Here is a 26,815-nt window from a genome sequence, read left to right as displayed (position 1 = left end):
ATTAAAAAGCATGCTTATGGTGAATTGGGTCATTCTGTTGTAAAGGAACAATGGTCCGTCATTTGAGTACTTTGCAGAGTGCTGCTACATTAAGGCATAAAAAAAAGAAAGAAAAGCAGCAGCCTCCTAAGGGAAATTGACAACATGGGTCATTTATTTAAGCAAGTGAAAATAACCTGTGTTTATGCTTATGGGCAAAAACAGGAAACTTGTAATATTTTCATGACACAACAGTGAAAATAACCTGGATACCAGAGAGCACAAATTTGTGTTGACAGTCATTTTCTTCAACCACAACAGAAATCTGTGATAACGCTCAACAATAGTACATAAAAATGTGAGCGGTTACTTAGGAAGGAGCGATCAATAATAACAGTTTAAATAGTGTTGTTGTTGGTGAGGAGTGACTGAATCTTGTACTGTAATTATTGGACAGCAGACTGGAAAATACTGAGCGGATTTTCTATTAATGGATAAGCAGGTACTGATTCATTCATACATCTCTTGGAATTGAAATAAGTAGCTGCCAAAGAAACTGCTCATTACTCATTACTTGAATCATTTTTGTGCTTTCTCTACCTCACCTCGCTTTACCTGAGCATGACATAAGCTTTTTCCCTAAAAGTTACATCATAGTATCATACTAACACAACCACCCATCCACCTGCAAACCTGGTATATTCTTCTTCTTCTTTTAAGAAGGAACCATCTCTCTGCTGTCTTTTTAACCTATAAAGCTTTTATACACATTGCATTGTGTATGTACTATAAGTCAGCAGTGCTTTACTTAATTTAGCCAGATGCTAGCCTGCTAGTGAATATGCTAACCTAAGGCAGGGATCTGCCAAACATCAGCATGTTAGTACTGTCATTGTTGGCTTGAGGTTAGCTGCTTTAGCACAGCTTTGACACTGCAGCAATCCAAAACTTGTTTTCCTAAAAAAATTAATTAAAAAGAAAACAAAATTGCTTAAAACCCCTAAAGCTATTGTAGGCTATGGCACTGATGTCCACAGATGAAACAGAATTCATTTATGGCAGTTGCAAAATCAAAAGATATTCTCTCCGGACCTTTAGATAACTAAAAATATGTTTTGTGTAACTTCTTCAGTCTATAGCCAGGGCTAATCACCCTGCTATTTGTGACTGAAGTGATAGATTTGGTATGAAAAAGAAATAAATATATAATATATAGATATAATTCAATATAATACTTCACACACACATATATATACACATCACATGCTATTATTTACTGTTTGTTTATTTATATTATTAGAAGTAAATGATTCTTCTAAGGCCATTTCTTTTCCATTGCATCTATGTTGGTTGTCATAGTGAGAGCTTAGGAGTGTCCAGGTATGTTAACAGGCATACCAGAGTAAGATCTTCAGCCCCATTTTCCCTCGTCATGTTTTTTAGCAGTCTCTACTAATGTTCGAAGACGGTGTATCATATGGAATATCATATTTTTGACCCTATTTCTAAGGATTTAACATTGATTGCTAGCATCACAATTAAAATTATAAACAAAGTAATTAATTAAACTAATATCAAATGTAGATGTTTTCTCAACCTTTTTACAGTCACAGCTGAAATGTGATAAGAAGCCCACGAGCTGTCTCAGTGTAGGATTTTAAATGGAAGACAGACTGACAAGTTTACCATTTACAATCCTGACACAAGCAAGATATCATTGCGGTCTTGCAGAGTGTACATATATAGCTGAGAGTAACATCTGATGCAATATTGCATCATTACCTACAGGTGACAATCGGATCAAATCCGCAGGACATTTTGCCATGTAACTTCTTCTTTTCTTTTTTTTTTCCTTTTTACTGTGCACTTGCTGTGGTGCCATTGTGATGCAGAACTCTGCCACTGCACCAAAAAGCATCAGTGACAGATGAGTTGAGGATGTGCAGCAATGCTGGCAGGCTAACCATGCTCTGGATCAATGATTGTAGAAAACATTGCTCTGGATGTGACATCAGTGTTGTATGTTGGTCGCCAGTGGTGAAAAGGATAGTTTGAAATGTGATTTAAAAAGGCAGGCTGTGACATGCACAGTGTCCAGAAATTCTACTCAGATCTGATTTGCCATGGATGTGGTTTAAATCTGACTTGTAAATTAAGTCCATATATTTCTAACTCGATAAGCCAAACAGCAATGGGCACTGACTTAGGAGTTACTTCTATTTAAGCTTGTTATTGTCTGAAGGAAGGAAAGCTGGATTCCAGTGTCACTCAAGGAAAAATAGAAACCGTTCTTTTCGTGCAATCATTTAATGGATTTGGGATGATGTGATTAATAAGGGCATGATGTGTAAAATAAGGATATGCATTGCATTACATTACATAAAGACATGCAGTTTTTCCCGAACATATCAGTTATTTAGACATTTTTTTTACATATTATCATTTGAAATCCCTTTGTTTTTAACAACAATAATGCATACTTTATTGATCCCCGTGGGGAAATTACTCTGTCTGCATTTAACCTATTCACTCAGTGAAGCAGTGGGCAGCCGCAAATCAGGCAGACAGTGTGTGGGGACGGTACCTTGCTCAGGGGTACCTCAGTGTAGCCGTTCAGTGGATTCGAACCCCCGACCTTCCGATCGTGGGGGTGACCACGTTACCTACTGAGCTATCCCTGCCCCAATATTGGCACTTAATAATTTTCTGGTAAATTCCAATAGCAAGATGACTTGCTGTAAGTGTGATAAGCCAAAATCATGTCAAAAACATGTGTCACTTTGTTGACTTACATGACTTGCATGGCTGGCTACTATTATTAAGTTATGATCGACTATAAAGAGAATCACTGCAATTCAGTTTCTATCATGCTGTGAAGGACAGAGAACTGTGGGCAAGCTGACAATTGGACAAAAGTGAGAGTGATAATTTCTGAATCTCATTGTATGTTACATAACAGTGCGCCTTACACTGTGGCACTGAATAACCACAATGCTCCATGGAAACATGCAGTCAGTGAAAGCAAATGTCTGCTGTCTTACTTTGATGTACATCACTGAAATGTCACATCCTGAATCTGCCAAGTATTCATGCTGCCACTTGAAAATAAATCCAAAGAAATATATTTTATATAGCCTAACGAACATGATCAAAATTTAGGTTTTGATATCCCTGAAGTTCTTTTTCACTTCTTGTGGCACTGTACTCTAAATTGTTCATGGTTAAAAGGGATTCATTTAATTATTCTCATTCTCATTGACATACATCTCCAATAACTGTTAATTTTCCTAAAATAATATACAAATATATATAATATATATTGCAAGAAAAATGCCACCTAAAACTTTCACTATTAGTAATGCAGATTATTTTATTAACCTTGTTCATAACTTTCTATAGAAGAAAGGAACAAACCGCACACAGGAATTTTGTCCTTGCATTCAGTTTAGATTTTCCGCTTTATCAACATTATCGCACACATGGCAATACACACTGTATTGTTGTGATGCTGCGTCTAAGTGTACAGTGTTTGCTGCCCTAGATCACAATATACCGTGTAAGTTTAAAAGCAGCATCCATTACAGCTACATGAGGACACTTGCCATACCCTGCAGAGGGACTGCCAGTGAGAGCAGCTAAAGAAGCCCCTTGAGAAAAAAATTGGATTTTGCCTCCACTTTACCACATAGACAGTGTTTTTGAGTGACAGACTCATTTGCCAGGTTTTGTGGGTGGATGTTTATGCAAATGCCTCTCCTCTGTGGGCTGAAATAGCTATCCAGTGACAGGCCAAAACTAACTGGGTTGAAATGCAAAAGCATGCAACTGAGAGGCTGAAAGCAGTGCATAATTCCCATTAAAATCTCTGGCACCATACAACAAGGGCTTGATAAAAAATTTACCATATTAAGCCAGCCCACACAAAAGTTAGAATATGATTTGGTTCTTTTTTAAATGTTTAAGACATTTCACAATGTTTACTTGCAATAAGAGCTTCAAAGACATGCCCTAGCCTCACAACTGCAGGGCAAAGCCGCAACAGACTCATGAGAATGTTGTTCGTGTTTTCTTAGAATGATGAATAGGGCAGTTGCCGAGGCTCTGTAGCAGTCTAAATTAAGTTGTCATATGATAATCCAAATTGCTGTTGTCCAAATTTGTTTTTACAATGTACTGAATTGCTCCAATTTGCTGTGAGACAAAGATACCAAACCTTAATTTCACACGGCGTTCTGGTTACATAAAATAAAATCAAGTACAGCGCGTTACCTTTGCTCCACTGAAAGTGACTACAGGAATATTTTATTTTGCCATAGCAGGAAATCAGAGTCATTGTACTGAATTAAACACAAGATGGCAATAAACAAATCTTAATTATATCACAGAAACACGAGACAGACGTCCTCTTTTACAGATATTCATTACTTGCTATGTTTGCATTCATAAAGAAGCCTTTTCAAAGGAAAGAAGATCATAATAGTGCGTAGTCCTTTGATTTTGGTCCCCTTATTATTACTCATAAATTGCAAAATAGAGACTTGATACACTGTGATGTTAAGCAAGGCCTGATTACAAATGGAAATGTTTCTATGATAAATATGTGTTGTGTGGAGATGAAAAACTGCAGTAGCTTACTGTTTGGAGGCTTTGACAAAGAGCTGTATCAGCTTCAGCCATGCACACTGTGGCAAAAGTCATGCAACAGCAGTGTACTGCAAGATGGGATTTAAAATGAATTCTTTGGAGTGGAACACTGAAAAGATCTTTGATGAAGTTTGCCTTACCTAAAACCTACGCATTTCAGCTTTTCACTGGCTTTTGCAGTGACAGACTCTAAGAGCTGAAAACCTCTGATGTTTGCTGTTGCTTCAGTGTTTGAAATACAGTGATTTTAGAGCCCACATCTTAAATTATGCATAAATACTCAAAACATTTACTTTTAAATTGATGGACATGATGCTAATTGATGGAAGCATGAACAGCATGAAACTGAAATATTGGTGTCTGGCTTAACTGGTGACGTCAACGGTGCACCAAACCAGCCTCAGTTAAGCATTTTCACAGCCTACAACGTAGCTGAGGTTTATATTTGTTACTTTGCGTTATTTTTATTTAATAGGAAAGCTCAAAGAGCTGAATGGGAACTTGAATTCTAAACAGGCAAATGTGTGACATTTCAAGAAGAATTTATGAGTAGTTGTGGGAGCTGGTGCAGCGTGGATATATGAGCACACAAATGTTCCACCGTTTGGAATTCATAGCAAGGAGCGAGTTTACAGGTGGGATACACACACTAATAAATCAGACATGCACGTTTCTTCATTTCTTATGCAGAATTTTGCTAGTGAAACACTGCAGATTTGAGGGGGTGTGGCTGCCAAACACTAGAGAATTAGACAGGCTATGACACTGCATGAGCCATTACTCTGATTGCAATTCCTGCTGCAATATGGCTTTATTAAAGGCAACAACTGTTTCTTGCAAATTTAATTGCAGTGGTGTCCATTGCTGGCTGTAAAGTTAAAAGGGGAAGCTGTCATTTACATGACATTGCAAAGAGGTTGGAGATTAACCCTCGGTAGATGTTTGCTTGGACAAATTTAAGGAACTTAGCTTCCAAGTGTAATTTTGTAATGTGTTACACTGTATGTTACATGTGATTTTTTTTTTTTGAAGCACTTTGAATTGTTGCTACTCAGTAGTTTAGTTCACAGGAAAATATTGTCAAGTTTTATATTTCAGTTTTTTGTGAATTTTCTTTGTTTTTTTTTTTTTTACATTTTAAGAAATATAAATGTAGCCGATAAATATGACGTATTTAGATGAAAACGCCATTTGTTAAAAATACCAAGCTATATATATATATATATATATAGAAAGCAAGTTGTACAATGAAACAGCGTGCAACCAGCAGCAAAATTAACTAATAATATAATGTGTTATATTATAAAGCTCATAAAGGCAATATTCTTTTACTTCTTTTTTAGTTTTAATGCATACATGTTACACATTAATACATATTAATCATGAGATAATTTGCAGTGTGGTTTTTTGGAGGGGGGGGGGGGGGGGTTGTGTATGAGGGTATGTTCTTGCTGTGTAATGTTTTCTAGACGTAATGCAATAAATCATATCCTCACTTTTTAAATTGTATTTCAGGTTTTCCTGGATTTACTGTATACTGTTTACTGACGTCAGAGCAGTTTTGACAACACAAGGCTTTAATTTACTCTGCCGCAGTTGGCAGTGCACAGTCTGGGCATATAGAGGAGGAGTTATCAGTCTGACTCCCAATTGTCATGCTGCCGAAAAAGTGGCTCAAGACTGAGATCACCAATCCATGTCAAATGAACAACAATATTCACAGCTGGTCTGCATCCACCTCGCTGCCAGGTTATCATATCTAGAATCTCAGCCCAGCCTACAGCGTACGGTTAATATAAAGTAGCTCCAGTTATAAAGAAAACTGTCAGGATGATTGATTAAAAGCACAATCTTAACGCTGATTAACTCAAAAGTAGCTTCTACAGCTAAATTATGTGTGTTAGCTGTGAAAACGTGTGGATCATGTTTGAATCTCCTATTATTACGGTGCTATTTGGTATTATTTATCACTCAATGACATTAGGGTCAGCCTCGTATGTTGGACCTTATACTTTATCATCAAGTTGTATCCCATGTAAAAGAGAGTTTTGTGTTTCCAAAGAGCTCATTTGCATCCATGCGTGACGGTGTGAGTGCTTTAAGAAGACCTTTAAATGTAACAACAGTTTTTGTGGTTCTGCCATCGTGTAAAATGACATAACAGTCCCCATAGAGCCTCATGAACTTTTATATCTGGAAGTAGCCACCACCTGGACGATTTAAGCAATGTAAAGTTTATATATGTATATTTAAGTGTCACGCACAGAGGGGAGCTGCTCAGTCACCTCCAAACTCCATTATCTATGCCTGGGAATCCCAGACTCGTGGATCCTAATTTGGGGTATAATGTCTGACCACATTTTATTAGTTTCCCGTGTGTTTCACAAAACCGACTGAAATTGACCCAAAGCTGTGTAACTGATTAGAGCATAAAATGTAATCATTCCACAACCAGCATTATCTCTTCTTTTTTGAATAGGCAAAATTTAATAGACAGTTAATGGACAAAGAAGGTGGCTGGCTCTTTCATAGTAATTCTTCAGTGTTGACCTTGTCAATCCATGACAACTTTCTTTTAGTATTTCTATGCCCACTTAACTACATTAGTAAGAGGGATGCTGAAGAATTGGAACAGCAGACACATGTTAAAAAAAAAAAAAGGGAGAGAGAGAGAGAGAAAAAAAAGGACATAATACAGTTTCTAAAAATTACAACTGGCACAGGCTGGAACTCGAAAAAATCCTAAAAGGTGCAGTAATTGAGCCCAGAATTTCAGGGGGAATTGGCACATGACATATTTGAGACAAATAATGCATGTCTCAGATAAAAACAGATTCTGTGCTGTTGATCTGAGCTCTCTCCTTCACTGAATTGGAACTAAAATGGCCTCCAAGTGTACTGAACAATGGGGGTGAGCATAATGCAGTGTGACTACTGAGTGACTTGACTGAGATCCAAAGTGAATAAAAGGCCTCACTATGTGAGCCAGCGAGGCTGAGCTGCTGCAGTGCTCAGGACTTTGGCGGGTGACAGTGCGTTATAACGCTTCACACACATTTCATTTGCCAATAAATCCTATTGCCATTTCCCACATTGCACGCGGCCTGTGTCATCAAAACTTGTAATCATCAAATAAGCATTTGTACAAAGTCTTAAAGAGTTTTTTCTCCCTCTGAAATGTAAAACCCCTGTCCTTCGACTTAAATTATCCTTTGTAAAGAGCAGCCTGAGAACGCATCTAAAGAATTTATGTAGTTTATTCATATTGCATATTGTATGAAAGAATCAAATCAATGTTCATACGTGGAAAAAAAGAGAATCAAGACATTTCTAACCTACTTATTGTGATTACAATGAATCTGAAGACCTAGTTTGTGTGGACTCATTAAATATTAATCGAAATCTTCGACACGAGATTCATTTTTTTGTGTTGCATTATCAAGTTTGAAACTAATTATTAACCCTTATCTGCATAAAGCTTCTTATTGCCACAGTCACATTTGTCAGATTTATTCGCTATTACCTAAAATTCAATCACGCCACAGAAAAAGGAGGCATGGCAAGAGGAGTAAGATGAACTAACATACCTGGCAGATTATCTGACAAATCGAAACCGTGTTTGGATGAGAAAAGTCAGATTTTCCCTTTCATTTCTAAATGATGACTGTGTAACGCTACGGTGCGTTTTAGTGACAGTGATTTAAGGAAGAAAGGGGTTTTTTGTAGAGTTGTTTTGTTTCCATGTAACAGTGAGGCATTTTGACAAACATGACAAAGCACATCCCTCTCAGACAGTGACACCCCTTGACCCCGACCCTTGAAAACTGGCAACTTTAAACCAAATGAGGGAAGAGAATAATATATCTGTCCTCAGCCAAACATCAGACAAGACAATGCCATGTGACCGCGTTTGTGAAGCCAAGTGAAACTTGGTTTCTTTGAACAGAGCCGCTTGCATGGAAGTACCAGTATTTGCAGAGAACGTGGCTGAAAAGTGTGTGTGTGTGTGTGTGTGTGTGTGTGTGTGTGTGTGTGTGTGTGTATGGGTGGGGGGGACAACTGGGTAAGAAAATTGTCTTAAAATGTTGCGCTGTTCTGGCTGTCTGGTTGCTGAAAGCCTCTTTTTGCACATGCTTTAAATTTGTGACAGAATAGAAGGTGTGAGACATTTTCTGCCAAGGTTTTACTTAAAGCACTTTTATATTTGTGTGCTCTGAAATTCAGAGTCACATTAGCTGGAGTCACTCTCGACTATTCATTGGGCTCATAGCAGAAAAAAAAAACACATCCAGGAAATCACAAAGAGGGAACACAGTCAGTTGAGTATTCACCTACGAGCAACTCGGAGCCTTGAGCCGACTCAATTTTGATTATGTGGAAGGTGTTAGGAATCCCACAAAAAAAAAAAAAAACAGACCCCAAAATTAAATCTGTCATGCTGTGAGTGCTACTGCACCACTGTGCTGCCTTTTACAACTTTTATTCATGCAACGGGAGAATGTGATAAAAATAAAACTGCATAAATGAGTCATCAGAGTAGTACATCTGGATTTCATTGTTATTACCGTGGCTTTCAAAATGTCACCGAATGGGATCTGCTTTCCCCCCCTGAATAATCACCTTAAATAATCAAGAGCATCAACTTTCAAATTGCTGTTACCCCCCAGTCTGTGCGAAACGCCGGTGGGGTGTTTCTGTGGCATGGCTGGAGTACACAACCTCCGGCCCTGCTTTTCTTTGATGTGCTCCGAAGCCACCCGCTACCAGGAACTGAAGATCAAAGACACGTGATTTGATCAAATAGAGCTCTTGTCGACTGTTTGTAATGCTTTATTCTTCATCAGGAATACCCACTCCGTCACCACGATGCCACAGGAGACGCAGTGCTCTTTTAAAACCCAGTGGTGATCTCCCCGTTATCCAGATGAAAACGGATTTATTCAAACCTCCCATCAACTAACCCTATAAATAGAAGCTTGTGGAAAATCTTCTGAGAGAGAGAGGAAAAAAAATAATCTGTGCTCTTAAGCTGTTATTAACATGCTGATAGAAAAATGTCAAATGTTATTTTAGAGCAGGGAATTTTCTGTGAAAAGAAGCATGACGCTTCCTGGTAATATTTATGACACAAATGTAAGATTTACTAAATGATGAAATTACCTGGCAAAATACACAGCTGAGTCATACTTACTGTTGTTACGCCACATGCTATTTGACTTTGTGTGTGAGGGGGCTGGATTGCAATGGTAATTTTCTTCAGATGGTGTATGCATTATGGCTTAAGGGCTCTAGAGAAGCAGTAGCTAAACTATTCTCGAAATGGGTTTGTCATCCAACTTGATGGAGGTTAGCCACCTTAAAAATCACATGGAAATCTAGAGCTAGAGTAATTCTTACAAAAGCCATATCAATATCTTGAATGCTGTGGTGCTGATGCGATAAACAAATTCCACATATGTGCATTTGAAAAACGTGCCCGGAAATGTGACGTGGCACATAGCAGCGCTCATCTCCAGTCAACTGAACAGCTGAACTACTGCAATCAATATTTGTCTCTTCTTTGTGTTAAGATAACTGCCACCTGTTATCCAGGGTGTTATTATAGCAACTGTTATTTTGGTACGTGCCACGGGGAACTAGCTCCATAACATTCCTGCAATCATTATTTCCCCACATCCCCCTCCAAAAAAAGGTTGATTCATTATTTTTGGTTCATTGTGCCTTGATGAACACCCCTCCCTTCCCTGAAGTATGTAGCGTATTCCTCAAGGTGGGACGGTTCTCTGCTATCTGTTAAAATGCGAGCAGTTATGTGTCGAGAATGGCTTTCTTCGCAGTAGGTGAGAAAAAAAACACAACAACAAAAAATTTAAAAAAAAAAAACTCCCCCTACTAAGTGATAACACGAATACACAGAGAAATAACAGCCCTTATCATAAATAATAATTCGCTTATCTACTTTTCAATGTGTGTGGATGAATAGGTGGTTTGTGCATGCATGGGTGCTTGATGCATGTATGCACATTAGTGAATTACATGTCAACTGAAAATGCCGTCTTTCCTCTGTATATTGTTATTGCTCATTTCCAACAAACAGTGAAAACACGTTGCATTGCTCTATGGCAGCACTGCAAAAGTAGTATCCCTCTAGAACAGCTTTGAAAGAAAAGAAGAAAAAGCTCGTTTTTAAAATTAAATAACCTAAAAGCTAAACAATCCTAAACTCTTACATCTCATCCACAAGCTTTGTGTGTTGCATTGCTTGAGCATTGTGCTCCAATTGGACACTACTGCATCTATGATCCCAATCGTTCCATTTGCCATACAGGTTGCATGCCAATAAAAATGAAGGATGTGTCCGTATTGACCGCTGCTGGCCTTTGTATGGATGACACTGACATAAATGTATATACACACAAAAAAAAAATTATCTTTGGATTTGCAGCCATTTTAACTCTGCTTATGTGTACAAAAACAGCCATTTTAAAATTCACAGCAATGATAGTGCATTTTGAATTCAGTCCAACCAAATGAAAGACCCCCTTTTTAGATGGTTTGGTTTGTGCTGGTGTGGTCTTTACTACACCCAACTCCCCCGGCAGCTTTTTTCCCCTTTTATTCCTTCATCTTCTTCTTTTATTTTTATCTTGAAGTTGACTCATTTCTGAGCCAACTACACTAGATATATCTATGTGTGCTCTTTGTTTCATGGGCCATCACACTTCAAACATGCAATTAGGGCAGAGGTAGGAGTGACTGACGTGCACATTTATTTGACATGATTGCTATCTTCTCTATGCATACTTAATTCCATCTACAACTATTTCAGCATAAAGAAGAAAGATGACAGGATACTCACCTTCTTTAGGAGGCCTTTTAACTTCTGCGGTCAGATTGCAGATCTGCCCGGCTTGCAGTTGGGGTGACAAGCAACCCTCCGTTTGTGGATTCAAGGGTAAAACCACGTTGTTGAGCATGAGCATGCTCTCTGATTCTCCATCGCCTAAATGCTGAGGACATGTGCATTTCGTGTACACAATCCCACATGTCTCCACTGTCCCTTTTTCTAATTTCAGGCAGTTTTCCAGCCATGTACAAAGCACTTGACATCCAAATTGGCTAGGGCTGGCCTTGTTCAACACTAGAAACTCCACAATAGACTTCTCCTCCTCATCCAGCTTCTGTGGCGTCAATCCATTGTAATCATAAGGGAAAACTCTCCGTAGCTGAACAAAATTCTTGTCATACAGCAAAAATACGTAAATATTCTTTGAATCACACAAATACACTATAGACTCGTTGACTCTCAGCAGTTCATTGATCTTTTCATGTGAGTAATGGTCAAACTGATAAGCAAGCAAAGAGTATTCAGAGCAGCTCAAGTCTCGCTTGTATAGCTTCAGGTAGATGCTGTATTTGGTAGGGTCAGGGTTCTCCAGCGTCCATGTACAGTTTGTATAGTTCTTGGGAAACATTTCAGTCACTGAATATGATCCATAAATGACCCCCTTGACCAGAGTGGAACACCAATAATCTTGGGCACCAGTTAATCCAAACATAACCAGAAGATAGGTGGAAAATATATAAATCAACAGGTTTCGAACAGCCTTCATCCTATGTCATTTGGCCTGCAGGGAGAGATGAAGAGGATTACACAAAGGGGTGTTAAAGCACGGCACATAAACACATGATAGATTATCACTACCAAGTCTGACTAACGAGTTTACATAGTTCTTATTACATCCTGCCATGATAAGAAGGGGGGCAAAAAAAACACAGGTAAACCTCAGCAACATGTGTTTTGCATTTCCATCCTTCATCACTATACTTTGTGCAAACATTGCCACCTTGTGGTTGCTTCGGCTATTATTTATTTATTTATTTTTATTTAGGGAGGTGGGTGCAATAATGTGAGTCATTTAGACGTTATTAATTGGGTCGTATTCGGTACGGCACAATCCCCGGAGATATACACATGTAGCTATTTAGAAAATCTGGCGACAAAAAGGAAGAAACGGCGAAAGTGACAGCCTTTGTAAGTCAGCGCAGTCCACGCGAGTTGTGGAAAATGTGCAACTGCTCATTTTACGCAGTAACCAGTATCTTTGCACATGAAGCTGTGTTCTCTGTGAATGTTTGCTCACAGGACAGTTAGATAATATAAGGAAGACAAACTGACGTTATATATTTTTTATTATTATTTATTTGGGGAGAGGGGGGGGGGGGGGGGTTTGTCCTGGCGTGTGCTCGGTCACTGCGAACTGTCGCCTCTTCCACACCACCTGCATGTCTCTGAATTTCAGGGCTTGACATATTTGACTATGCAATTTGATAAAGAGACAGTGTGTGTGTGTGTGTGTGTGTGTGTGTGTGTGTGTGTGTGTGTTGTATGTCTGAGCTTGCATGTGTGCGTGTGCGGATCTACATGTGTGTGTGTGGGAGAGAGAGCGAGAGAGAGAGAGAGAGAGAGAGAGAGAATGCAATGCGATGTCCTGATTGCTTTAATCCTACAGGCAATGCAGCTGTGAGCAGTGTCACAGCAGAATGCGCGCGAGGGTGTGTGTGTGTACGTGTGTGCCTGTGTGTCTGTGTATGCGCGCGCGTGTCTCGAACTGTGTGTTGCGTGTGTGTGTCTGTGTAGGCGTTCAAATCGCAAGTAGGCTAGAGATGGGCTACCAGTTTTCACATAATAGATCCATTTGCGCATATGTCTTCAACTTCTTTCTCTTTGAATCGTGAATCACGCCCGTCACATTACCCCAGAATTATATGTGCGTTATATAAGGATTTGTGGAAGCGGTGCTGAGTTGGATCAGCTTTCTGCTGCGATAAATTCACATGATTTCACGTCCTTCCACAAGATTCACGACCAGGGCTAGACGAGAAAAATAAAATCAGTATTCTGGAGACGAGAAATCGGTCAAGAGACGCTGATTTTATTGCCGGGCTTCTAAGAGCAATTTAGACTCGAGAGGAAATCTGAATATAGAGACACGTCGGCCACGGGCTACATCTCATGCAGTGTCACTTCGAGGCTCGGCACTTTAAAGTGATTTTTGGCTCTTAAGAGAGAGATCAGCTCTTAAAATTCCTCTGTTAAGCACCCTGGACTAATGTGAGCGGATGAACGCTCCAAAACCATCGTGATGAATATACGGGGCAAATGTTTGAGAGAGGGAGGCTAAACTTTAACTGACAGATGACATATGAAAATTGCCATTGCACTTGCTCGAAGACCTTCATCTAATAACAATAATAATAATAATAATAATAATAATAATAATAATAATAATAATAATAATAATAATAATAATAATAATAATAATGTCTTACCTTACACTGCGGAAGCTATGGCTATTTTTTCCACATACTTGACCACATCCTTTATAAATAAATTCTGCAGCCCTCCAGTGAATCAATACTCCCCATTCCCGACAATAGAAGTCCGGCGCAACAAGATGGTTCAATGGATGAAAATAAAATGCGTTACACTCCGGTCTGCCCGCACATATCCCCCCGTCTCCTTCTTCTGGGTTTTTCCCATCAAAACGGAGCGCAACAACACACGACAGCCACCGAGAAAAAGAGAGAGAGAGGAGAAGAAGAAGAAGAAGAAGAAAGGAGAAAGACCAGGAGAGACAGAGGGGAAGAAATTCTTGGAGTGACGACGAGAGCAATTCTTACAGTATTTACCATAAATTAATTCGGCAGACTCCACGTCTCTATTTCCCACCGAAATGTTTTCTCCATCAAGTCGCGCACCGACCCCCCCTCTCCGCAAAAAAGGGGGTGAATAGGGAAAAGAAAAAGAAAAAAAGATCCGTAGTGGGTGGATGTGAGATGTTGGGGGGTCAGTGAGTTACAACACAGAGAGAAATAAACGCGCTTTGCTTGGTGCTTGCAGAGCTCCAGGAGCAGGCTGCAATATCACGTCACACTCAGCCGCTAAGATAAAGCACGTACGTACGCTTCTTACTGCCGCTGCGTCTGGCACCGCCACCACTTTCTTCCCTGCCCTCCTCCTCCTCCTCCTCCCCTCTTTCTTTCCTTCTTTCTTTCCTTCTTTTTTCTCTCTCTTTTTCCCCTCATACAGCCTCCCTTTAATTCGAGTCAAAAGGGTTTCCCCCCCTGAACTGGACCCTCTCAGTTGTGCTTCAGACAATACTGCGCTTTGCTGCTGCGCCCTTCTCCAATCAGGAATATTTCACGGATTTTTTTATTTTTATTTTTTGTTACATTTTTTTTCTGGATAAGAGGAGGGCGTGAGAATAACGTGATCATAAATGCTACTTGAGCGCTCTATCAGTGGGACTTGAGAGCTCGCTGGTGTGTTTGGTAATTTTCCCTTCTCTCCTGATGGGTGACAGCCGCTGTTTTGATTTCTTCACAGTTTGTCGATGTGCAGCACCCTGCACGTCCTCCTGCTCGCCCGAATTCGCGCTGCTGGAAGAACAAATGCTTATGGGGCAACTTGTGCCGTCTGGGGAAAGTTGTTCCGGGGTGTCTTCACCTTACAGGTGCAACTTTAAAGCTGCTGTTTTTCTTTCACTGTATTCTGCTTTCTCGGGGGAGTGCTTGCACAGACCGCCTTAACGCTTTCCCTGAACTCTTTCAAACGTTTTTTTTTTTACAGTCTAAATGTGCATTCATTCAATCATCAGTAGTGAACTAAATGCTCCAGGCTTCATCAGCTGGCCACTGACAATGAGGCACAAATGGTTCTGCAATAGTCTTCATCTCCCACTGGCCGAATTCATGGGAAGAAAGGAATTGTAATGGAATGGGGATAGGGAGCTTCAGGGTGATCCAAATCACCTGCTGATCACACCGCCCCTCCAAATGAAGGTGGAGGAGGGGTTTTGTTTTCATATGTGACTTTTCTTTATCAGCATCCCATACAAAGGCTAAGCACAGACCTGATCATGTGCTTAAAAGAAAATGTATGGTAAAGGAATGGCTGTCTTTGTTTTAGCCATGCCACGGGCTGGATAGTTGTCCAGGGTCTACTCCGCCTCTAGCCCAATGCCAGCTGGGATAGGCTCCAGCCAACCACCACTCTCCACAGGACACAAGCGGGTAGAGCTTGGATGGATGGAGAAATGATTGTGCATGACTTTCACATAGCTTGGAGCTCAATTCATTTGCATATTTTGGTTATTTGCATATTCAAAAAGGATGACGTTCAATTGGTAAGTCCAGACAGAAACAACTGTTTGGTGTAGTTTTATTTTGTGATTTCTTTTTTCTTGGAGAGTTTGGTCAGCTGCTCTAATCATTTTACTGTGAATAGTTAACTCTCATTAGCCTGGCCGTCTCTTTCAGGCCCTGACTGAATGTGTTCCATCTGAGCAGATGCTGCATGAAGAAGCTGTTTGTTTATTTATTTCCAGGAAGTTTCAATCTGAAGTGTTTCTAAGCCAGCCTTTCCAAAAGAATGCTACAGAACCACACAGAGCAGCAGCGTTGTGAGAATCTGAAAGAACTTGTTTGTATCTCCAGCATCCTATCCCACACAGCGTTTACAACATTGTTAATCGGTTGCCAAACTTATAAAGGAGCTTGGAGTCCTGTTTGGTTTCTGTGGCCTGTGACTGGAAGCTTTCTAATTCCAGTCTTCCCCAGGCAGCCAGTGGAACATCAGGGGTGACCTCGAGTCAGCCCACTTTCCACGGCCATAATGAAGACTTGGGTGTTTAGGGAGCTTTTGGCTCAGTACGCCAAGAGGTGGGAGAAATTCATCCAAAGCCTTATTGAACAATGAAAACACAATAAGTATCTCTCCACTGACTCACGAGGAGGCCAATTGCCAAGCTCCAGGAATGCAGCCATCACTCTCCTCTGCAAGGACATTTCCAGAGTCCAGCTGGTATGCTATGTGGTTGCATTGTTGTCACTGCAACAAGAAGAAAAGATTACATTTACTACATTTAAGATTACATCCATGAGGAAATGTGTGTCCAGAAAGTGTGGCCCAAGTAAGCAGTCAGATCAAGAGTGAAAGGTTGTGCTGCACTGTGTGATAACAATGAAGCTTTTGAATTTTCTTGAATTTTTCTTGAATTTTCTTTTTGAATGTCTTGGATTTGCATTCAGCAAGTGTAGTAGTTGCACATGCAGCACGGCAGTTTATCCCCTGCTAGAATCTCCAAAACATTTGTGATATTTTTTTCATCTAATAGCAGTTGCGGAATCTGTCATATTATTCAGTCAACTCGAGTCTGTTTGAGCACATGGAATTTGAATTATTCATGACCCCGCATATAGAATAGCCCTATTATCACCTGCTCCTGTTTGTGTGTGTGTTTGTGTGAGTGAAATCTACACTAACACTTGCGTGCGTGCGCGTGTGCCGAACAGTATATCTCTCTGATATTATGGCTGCATTTCATTTCACGTCCGTTGCAAAATGCAGTGTGATAAACATTAGCCTTTTGATCATGTGATAATATCAGTTTATTGATGTGAATCAACCTTTATGATTAGCATGTGAGTGGATACAAATGTATATATAAATTGAATCAGTGACAGAAAAATGTTTGGTTCCAGTTTTCAGTGTACCTACCAATTCATACAGTATGGTGCAGTGCATAAACATATGCAGGCATATAGGGTGAATTCTCTCGACACCAGTGAAATGTATTCAGACTTTCAGCTCAACTCAATCACGACGAGGGAGTCCATATGTTACTTCTGTCTGCACAGTGATAATCGGCTCCTCCCTGTAGGAATCTCAGCTGGATGACGTATTGGTAAACCCCAAATGAGCATATCTGAGGGAGGTTTTTCTTGAAGTGCTCAGTTCTTTTGTGCGTCCTCCTGTGCTGTTGTGGAAGAAGCTATTACACCATTTGTCATTACAGAAGTTATGCATTTCTGTCAGATTCTGGAGTATTTTCTTTTGTTTTATTTCCACTGCTGTTTTCTGCACTGCTACATTTTCTTCCACAAATTGCCATGCAGAAGTGCTACAGCTAATCTTCTCCGTTACACACAGCTAGTTAGGTTTAATGATTGCTGTTACCAAAGATGTCACTCTGTTTTTGTTTGGTTTGGTTTTTTTGCCACAAAAGTAGCATGGAAATGAGAGCGGTAGGAGGATAACCACTTGAACACAGGCTGAAATATCTTAACTATTGAAATGTACTGACATTACTTGTCCTCCAGAGAATGATTTTGGCTTTCCAGTTCCTCTGACCTTTAGGACCTCTAGCGAATTTTTAACTGCTTAAGTGAGTTTTTATCTAGAATTCTACACAGGTCACTTACAAAGTGAAAACTTGAAACCTACTGAATAGACTGGCATCTAAATTTACCCAGGCATAAAAGCTCCCCAAGCAATGAAGTTTGTTGATCTTGTGACTTTTCCCTCTAATGCCAGTGGGAGGTTAACATCTGTGGTTTCGAGTCATATGGCTCAACAACTACTGGATGAAATTTTGCACACATGCTCAGAATGTCCACAAGGAGAATTGCTGGTGGTTTTGTGCTTCTCTCAAATATTTATCCCATGCCAAAGTGTTGAAAAGGACAAGAAAATTTGGTGCATTATTGTGTCAAAATGCTGCCTTGCTAGTGTTTTGTTTTCATCTTTTATGAAATACCTGCTAAGCAATTGACGTTTCCATTCAACACTGCTGTTCTTTGTAGAGTCTCAGTGAGCAGACTGCATTCATGTTGACTTATAATCTTGTCGAATTTTTCTTGTGAACCTTTGAAAAAGCTTTCTTTTTCTTGCAACTTCAACTCACAAAGAGTGTGGTCAAAGAGGCACGGCCATGCCAATGACTCCTGTGAACATATCTACACATACCGTAAGATTGTGAGTGTCCACAAACATTTCATGTGTGACCACCTGATGCATTCATAAACTGCTGTATTTGCATTACAGATTCATGCTAGTGGTAATGGTTTTGGTTGTTTAGGGTTTTTTTTGCTTTTTTATGCATCATGTCTACTGGATGTCACTATCAGTGTATACAGGCTTGTGTCTTATGGTTCAGTGCAATCATTACCCTAATGATGTACAACTCTATTAACAAATTAAAGTGTGAGTGCATCCCTTCAAGGGCTGTTTTCCCATTTTTCTTCATGTTTAATTAAAAACTGGTGCAGAAATTGCAGAGTGCTGGAGTCTGGATGGGGTTAAGTGCTGAGGGCAGTTCTTACACTTCTTGTATGGCAACGATAAACACTTCAAGTGGGCGCAAAGGGAAATGTATGTTAACCATATGAGCTAATCAATGCCTGTCAAAAAAGATGCATAGTTAGAGCATTTTTAAGACCCCACAGTCGCTTGCAATCAGTGTATTAAAATGAGTCCCCCATGAAAAGGCCCTTTGACTCCTGAGCACACATGATCTTTGCTAGTCAATAACAATGCATTATTAACCACGTTTAGTTTGCTAGTGTGCTAATTTAATTTTTGATGCCGTTAGAAAATGTTGTGTTTTCACAAACACAGTGCTGTGAAAAACAATGCCATTATATCGTTTTATGTTTTTTTCTCCCTTAATCCGTGTTTTCCTCACAAACACAGGCAACAGTGTAAATAACACCACTCATATTTGCATTTATTGCAATATGCAGCGAGAAGTTCCCTCGTTGAGTTCCTAAAGAAACAAAGAGCGACAGAATTAATTCTTTATCATCTAAAATTTGTCATGAGGAAATTATCTTTTAAACACGGACTCAACAAAGGAAGGTATCAGAGGTCCACTTCTATCAAAAGTTTAATGTGTGTAAAACATTTAACAGGCTTCAAACATTAAAGTTTAAATATTCTTCATTACTTTTACAAGGGAAAATGTATTTCGGATGTTTTTCACAGACTCTTTACTACCTTATTTACAAAGACATGCTCTCTCAATTTAAAACCTCACTTTAGAATAACCTTGCGTGATTAATGAGGTGAACTCTATGGTGTACTGACATAGTGCACTCTGATACCATCCAGGGTAAGAACAAAGTCTTGAAATGTCTCTGCTCAGAGACATTAGGCCAAGGTCTGCCTCCTATGGTGTTTCCAGGCTGTCTTCACAGAAATCCGGGAGATCTAAAAGTCAGTCAGCAGAGTGAAAATGCTTTATAGGAGTGATATGATCTCATCTTTAGCAGGAATGTCTCCCATGCTTTTAACCCTTACCGCTGCTTGTTTTCAGCTAAAAGCCCTGAAAGCATAACTGAACCTTGAACATGATCAGAATTATTGAATGTACCATTGATAACACACAGTTATTTTTGTAGGTAGTGGAAATCAAAGAAACAAAGTTATTGTATGAGTGCTGTGAGGAGTAAACAGTACTACATGGGTAACGTTTGGGGATTTTTTAAGTGTTTTTTTAAACTTGCTGATCCATTTGAAATGCTAGACTTTCAGAATTGGATTAGTGTGTGCTGTGTGATTATTAGTTGATCGTCAAAAACACTGTGTTTTAATACAGTTACTGGACACTTTATTAGGTACACCTTACTGGTACTACTGTATATTGGGCCTGCTTTTGCCTTCAGAAATGAAGCTTATGCATAAGTTCAATAAGAAAGATCTATAATCACTCATCCGCTTGCTTTCCTGCACTGTAAACCCGAATCAGTTCACTGAACTTAAAACATTTGTGGAAACTGATTACCTCAAAAGTTTTAAGTACACAAACTCATCTCTTCTAAGTATGGGGGTACTCAAAATTTGTATTTATTGTTAACTTAAAATTTTTTAATTATATTTTTATTTTATTAATTGAGCTTTACTTAAAAACTATATACTTTAATTTTAATATTTTTGTGTTTTTTGTAGTTTACTATTTTGATCCAACACAATGCAATTATATTACAACCTAAACGCAAATTATATGATTATTAATTAAAAGATATTTATTTTTAAATGTTTGAGTTTAGACTAGTAAAAAAAATTTGAGAAATTCATTTACTTTACATTTTGTTTATTTAACATTTTTTTATGGAAATGTAAAAACATCACAAATGTTTTTATAAAACCATTAACATGGACATGGGCACCATAAAGTGAGCATTATAAATTCGGTGTAGAACATCTTTTTGTAAAATCACAAAGGACAACATCAGTCCTAATAGCATCTTTCTCAAAATACACAAAAATTCAAAATAAAAATTCAAATACTAATCACTTTTGTTTGAAAAAGAAATAAAAAACAATTTTTAAAAATGGATACAAATAAAGATGATCATCTTACAAATAACAAGAACAGGCAGGCAAGTATAGGAAAATTAGGTAAACTGATGGAGTTAAATCCACCCAAAGCCTGTAGTAAACTTAAAGTGCTTTAAATAAAGTGCTTCAAACAAAGTGCTCAGTAACAGAGTGCATGTCCTAACAAACATTGCCTTATATTCCTTCCAAAACTACTCTTTCAGTAACAAATCATTTTTAAGAGCATGTAGGCAGGGTTTCAGGGGTTTGCCGTCATCAAGCCCCATGAAGATTTTTTGGACAAAGGTAAATGTGTGAACCAGCTTCCTGGGGTAGTCTAAATGCAGAGCATAGATCAAGCCAAACAATAAGGCAAATGCATCTGCAAATGTGGGAATATCACGCATCACCAAGTCGCCTTCCACCACAACGGCCATGCTTGAGGAAGTAAAATGGACAGAACTGGTCTGGGAAGTGCCGTCGGTAACCACTGTGAGAAGGGCAACTGGAGTGTCAATGAGGGTCGACTCATCCAATGTGTCCGCCTGGAATAGACACAGTATCAATAAGTAAGGTTGGTTTGAGAGAATGTGACAAGCAAGACCTGTAATCTAGCAAAAAATTCAGCAGTGTAGTGGGTTACTTTGTAACGGGTTAGGGTACTCTACTTTTTTGAAAAATGTACATTAACGCGTTAGCTTCTGTCATTACATAATTAGTATGTTTGTTATTTTTCTAAAAAAAAAAAAAAAAGAAGTAATTTTTATTTTATGACTTTATCTCAAAAAGAAACTAAATCTTGACTTCAGCCTTGTTTTTGGGGCCACCTGCAGCGTAGCCGAAGTGCTGTGATACGCCTGTGCCCTGCTCCTGACTCTGTGTGTGTGTGTGTGTGAGGGTTTTCTAAAGAGAGGGTATTTTGCTTGTACAATTTGGTAGCTGCTAGGGTATTAAATTGTATTTTAAAAAAAAACATGGTGTTTTATCTCACTGGCAGAATTTAAGTGATGCAAAAATACACTTACATTACATGTCTTAAAGAATTCTGGGTCCTCCTCCCACAGGTATACAGGAAGGGCACGAAGCACTGCAGTGCGTTTCACGTTGACATCAGGCGCCTCCTAAAAAGGGAAAAGAAAAGTTCATTGAACACAAAGTTTTCAGGTGTCATTCTTTGGGGAGAATACATGTTTATGAAACTGCATGGCATGTGACTCTACATAATTTTGGAGACATTTCTTTTAAGACAACCTTTCTGTCTCTTATGACAAAGAGTCTGTATCTTACTCATTTGACAAAAATCCTACACAGTATTTTAAAATAATAACAGATCAGAGCTGTAATCTGTATAGAACACAGATGTTCAAAGCAAGGAAAAAATTGAGTTTTTATCAGTGAAACGTTTAATTTGTGTTAATTTTATCATTATCAATATTCACCTGAAGATCATAATGATTCAGGATGGTTCGCAGAGCCTCCGATATCTTGCCAGTCCGTGCAGCCTTCTGTCTGTATAGAGCCATGAGTCGTGGTGTGTGTCTGTCAAGTTCAGCGTAGAACTGGTTCCGCAGGTTGATGTTTGTGACTCGGTGGAACTCCGCACAAATCTAAAATAAAACAGGAACAAAAACATCAACATGAAGCCAAATTACTGACCAAATTTACATCTTATCATTAAAGAGGAATTGCCCAACTTCTGTCTAACCTTGTTTTATAGATGTCCTATTAAGTTTTTTGTTTTTTTTTTAAATTGGACCCGAACCACAAGCACAAGTGTATCACAAAGCTGAAATATATTTTTGTTTGTTATCTATTATTTATTTATTTGTTATTTATTTATTATCTGAATCTGAAGAGATCTGCTGAACTTGCATTGTTTCATGTTAAACTGAAGAAGAAAAAAAAATCAAAGCACAGATACCTGAGAGTCAAATAGCAGAGCAGGCCATTTCTCTAAGAAGTTCTTTACCATTGGGTTGTCTTGAACAATTTCATGGCGACGAAGTGGAAAGGTAGTCTGCATCAGTTTTTCAATCATTATTTTGTTGGGCTCAGTCTTCTCAACCTCATTTTTTATCTGGACTCTCATATCCTCCAAACTGACCTGATCTTCTCCTCTTGGAAGGTTTGGGAGGTAGTTCACCTCAGCTCTACTGGCTCTTTTTATGTTTGAGTGGGGGTGCTCTCCTTCAGGGTTGTTAACACTCCTCCTGCCAGCGTTGACAGACACCTCCACACATCCAGATCTGGCTAGCTTGGTGCGATACTTTCCCATCTTGAATTTTAAACTGGTCTTCCAACCATAACTTCCATTCCTACTTCCAGGCTCTTTAAGACATGGATGAGTGGTAACAAGAGCTTCTGCTGCCAAACCGACATCTCCATCACTCGGATAGGCTTTGAAGGTGTGCATCGCTGAAGCCATGGTCTCCAAGATGTTGTGCTTTTGGGCTCGAGTCAACTTCAGATGTTTTCCAGACATCTCAAAGGCTCTATTTCCCTCCTCAAGTACATGTTCAACTTCGTAAGAAAAGGTAGGTACTGGGAAAGTGTCAGGCCAACACTTCAGACGCTGAGCTAAAGGCACATGAGGAAGGATGTCTGTATCAGAACTTGCACAAGAACTGACATCACTTTCAGATCTCACTACTTTTAGGGTGCCCTTCTCCGGCAACTCTTGAATATCCAGTAGGCAGGTAAGTTGCCCATCAAAGTCGGGGTCTTTGTATTGTAAGGTAAACTCAAAGTCCAGCCTAGGGTTGAGCTTCTCACGGAGTATGGTGATTAGTTCTTCCACCAACTCAGGCCGCTTAGTTAGAGAAACCTTCACAACAACATCTGTGGTGAGGTGAACTCTCAGCAGGAACTTTTGGGATACTGCCATCATCCTATGAATAAAACAAGGAATGGAGATGATTTTTAAAAAAAATGAATTGTCTCATAAGCACTGTACATCATACCATTAACCTTATTATTAGGGATGGGTTTTTATAATCGATTCATCGATTAAAATCGATTCTGGCTTGGATAACGTAAAATCGATTCATTAAAATCCTGAATCGATTTTTTAATATAAATTTATTTTGCCGGAAATGCCAGAATCTCTGGCGAAATCTCACAAAATTTCAACAACCACCAAACAGCTAAGACAGTAAATGAGAGCAGGAACACCAATTCTGCACAAAGACTTAAACACACAGCGCAACCCGCGGATCAGAATCAGTTAGATGTCGCCTTTCTCACAGTCGGGGCTGAAAGCCGACAGCTCACTGATTCTGATCTGTCGGCGGGTCCGCGCTTTGTGTTCACGCCCTTTTTGAGCTGATTCTAAAGCTGTTAGTTTGATGTCTCTCCAAACAATATTGACCGAACCAGCAGCAAAAGAAGATCCAAACTATGCTTCACATTAACACCGTCATGTATTCACTCTTACTTTTACTGTTTTGCTTCGACCACGATGCACAGCTCTCTCTCTCTCCCTGTACTTCAAGAACAGTTTCCCGTCTAAAAATCTGTTTTCTGCATTATTCGCTTGCTGGTTACGCACAAGTCTACCGTTGTTTACAGCGCTGTCGGCCAACGTTTTTTTTCTTTGTTTTATATACTTCTGAAAAGAAAACCTAATTTCTGCCGTTCAATACTGAACAAATTTAAACTTTTTAAAATTATGCAAAACGCTTAGCCGTGTCTCTAATAAAACCGCTTTAACATCAGAGGTAATGTTCATATGTTGATTAATGGTTTTCTTTCGTTTTTGATGTACTGCAGAATATTTTTATAAAATCCCAGGCCAGGAAAATCGCCTTCATGTTTTTCTGTGTTTTATCCTCAGCTACTTTAACACAAAAGCATCTGCTGTGATGCTCACACCTTTGCTAAAGTCTTGCGTGTGTCAGCTTCCTTTTTATAGATACAAAAATATGTAAATATACTGTTCTGAATTATAATATTTCTGACTGTCAAAATTTCCCAGATTCAAATCGAATTGAATCGAATCGAATTAAATCGAATCGATTCGGGACCTTGTGAATCGGAATTGAATCGATTCACGAAATCAGTGACGATACCCAGCCCTAGTCCTGACACACAGGCTGGTGTTTGTACAGCTTCCACAAACACAATAATTTTGTATTTTTAAGAAAAATAAATGCAATATAATCATAGTAAACACACTAACGCTCACGAACACCACCTACTGCCAACAGCGCATAACATACAACTCCCTTCAGTTACATCACACGTCCAGATTATGAAACTTTCAGTCAAAATTTGGGTTTCTAAACATTTTTAATTTTGAAATACCCCAATCAACGTATGAAGACGGTTTTTGGGGGACATTTTATATGCATTTCAGCAACTACTGAAATCTGCACTTTAAGGGACTTAATGAATGGTTTCTTTTAAAAATTAAAAATGATTGAGTATTTTCACATCACATGAAAATATAAATTTTTAATACAAATTTGGCCCTACAAAAAAATGGAAACTCAGTAACCAATATAATGGAGATTCTTTAAACATGAGCAAATATCACAGTAAAATTGTTGATTGGGATTTACACATTGGATGTATCCTCAGTAATTTTGTACAATTATACAAAATTATTTTATAAGAACGCAACAACTGATGAAACAACTTACTTATGTGACTAAATATGAAGTGTTATAACTTACCACAAAGGTTGAACTGTGCCACCGACCCTTGGTAGATCTGCACATGATAAAAAGATGCATTATAAATAATAACACAGCTATTAATAATTATACTGGCGGGGTACATTTAAGATGTTAATGTCACAAAATAAAATAGACCGGTTGAAAGAAGTACAAGGTAATGGTAATGGGGGGAGCCATGAAAATATATCTTTTCAACATGATTCAGTGTGACAAAGCAGGGGCATGATTAAAAAGAAGAAAAAAAAAACAGGTATTTTAACCTACAAATGTTTTAATGGCCATGAAGAAAGGACTCTTCAATAGATCTTTCAACTCACCTGTGTTTACTGTCTCCACCTGAAATTACTTGCAGTCTTAAGTTTTTTTCTTCGGTCTTCAGCCTTGGAATAAAAAATAAAAATACTGAAAACCTTATCAGCACACTAAATATACAACACCTTGCTATATTTCAATCTGGGTATTACTTTTAATTGTTTAAGATAGAAGTTGCCACTGCTAGCTAAGTCACTTTTGAATGATGCTAATGAGAAGAAAAAAAAAACCTGCCGAACAATGAGGCTGCTGTTGTAAAAACGCCAACTTTCTTGCGTTGGCAATGGGTCGTTAAAATATCACTAAGACACTTTCTTTATGTGCAATTCTTATTAAAACTGTGTTTTAATCGGTTAAAACTGTAAAAATGACGACATCATCGGTTTGAAAAAGAGCGCGAACAACCGCGAACAACTATTCACTACCTGGGTCTGTGCTGTTTAACACAAAAGTGCATTCGAAAACAAGTTATTGGCTTCAACATATTAATATACTTGCTTTTTTACAGAAAAAATAAACATAACGAAGGTTCCGTTTTACTTACAAGTTTCTCCAAATGTGCTCTCCAGTCGCTCGAGAAGGGCAGCCATATTGAACAGAATTTTCTGTCAACGTCGTTCAGGTTAGAGAGAAAACGTCATGACGTCATGACGTACACATGCGGAGCTCGAAAAAAAAAACATTTACTCAAAAATCATAATTAAAAAAGCAGTATTTACTCTTAACTTCTAAGCCATGTACAATTATAACTGTTTGAATCGTTAACAGAACAGAAAAGTTTTAAGTTGTTTCAACTTTGTGACGAATTTCAATTGTTGTATCCACAAACTTTATAAGTCAGGTATACTGTTGGGGTTTACAGTGTGGGTGTTCAGCTGCTTGTCTGTTCTTTACATCGCTACCAGTTTCCCACGCTGTCAGTCTTAATACTGACATCATTATTCTAGTCCAATCATCTTCTTGCCAGCCTTCTTTGAGCCAATCAGCCGTGCCTTTGTGTGGTTTAAATCTGGGCTCTCCATCATTCTCCCTTTCAGACTCT

At 38.8% G+C, this 26,815-nt stretch overlaps 2 protein-coding genes across 9 annotated transcripts in view; both read right to left on the bottom strand.

Moving 5' to 3' along the window:
* The window catches only part of adgrb3 (adhesion G protein-coupled receptor B3), a 113,527-nt gene extending 98,936 nt beyond the window's left edge, over positions 1-14,591 (bottom strand). For 4 of the 7 annotated variants that reach the window (XM_006800757.3, XM_087850264.1, XM_006800758.3 and 1 more), the window contains exons 1-2: positions 13,957-14,589; positions 11,483-12,251 (exon numbers count right to left, since the gene is read on the bottom strand). In XM_006800757.3, the coding sequence (XP_006800820.1) occupies positions 11,483-12,236 (754 nt within the window). In that variant the 5' untranslated portion in view covers positions 12,237-12,251; positions 13,957-14,589. Of the gene's footprint in view, positions 1-11,482; positions 12,252-13,956 lie in introns of all 7 variants that reach the window. The other 3 variants (XM_006800760.3, XM_006800761.3, XM_087850265.1) reach the window with 2 other exon arrangements.
* A 5,950-nt stretch (positions 14,592-20,541) lies between these two features.
* LOC148099931 (uncharacterized) lies at positions 20,542-26,544 on the bottom strand. 2 transcript variants are annotated; one of them, XM_087850262.1, is made up of 7 exons: positions 26,318-26,544; positions 25,779-25,841; positions 25,459-25,495; positions 22,707-23,673; positions 22,225-22,392; positions 21,811-21,906; positions 20,542-21,330 (listed from the first exon to the last, which is right to left on the bottom strand). In XM_087850262.1, exons 4-7 carry the CDS (start codon positions 23,670-23,672, stop codon positions 20,998-21,000), a joined length of 1,563 nt encoding a protein of 520 aa, XP_087706388.1. In that variant the 5' UTR covers position 23,673; positions 25,459-25,495; positions 25,779-25,841; positions 26,318-26,544; the 3' UTR covers positions 20,542-20,997. The 2 variants fall into 2 exon arrangements, with proteins under 2 accessions (XP_087706388.1, XP_087706389.1); XM_087850263.1 differs by lacking the exon at positions 22,707-23,673 and having other exon boundaries at positions 26,318-26,542.
* Positions 26,545-26,815: the final 271 nt, after the last annotated feature.

The sequence above is a fragment of the Neolamprologus brichardi genome, chromosome 13 (genome assembly GCF_056152115.1).
Source record: "Neolamprologus brichardi isolate AB-2024 chromosome 13, ASM5615211v1, whole genome shotgun sequence".
Taxonomy (NCBI): domain Eukaryota; kingdom Metazoa; phylum Chordata; class Actinopteri; order Cichliformes; family Cichlidae; genus Neolamprologus; species Neolamprologus brichardi.
Note: the sequence above shows the minus strand (reverse complement) of the source record. Positions and strands in the feature narration are given on the sequence as shown.

Excerpts from the sequence above, each read along its gene's own strand:
- LOC148099931 (XM_087850262.1), bottom strand. The coding sequence starts at position 23,672 with ATGATGGCAGTATCCCAAAAGTTCCTGCTGAGAGTTCACCTCACCACA. Across the intron at positions 22,393-22,706 it reads CTCTGCTATTTGACTCTCAG|ATTTGTGCGGAGTTCCACCG; the intron begins GTATCTGTGCTT and ends GTTTTATTTTAG. Across the intron at positions 21,331-21,810 it reads AATTCTTTAAGACATGTAAT|GCGGACACATTGGATGAGTC; the intron begins GTAAGTGTATTT and ends TGTCTATTCCAG.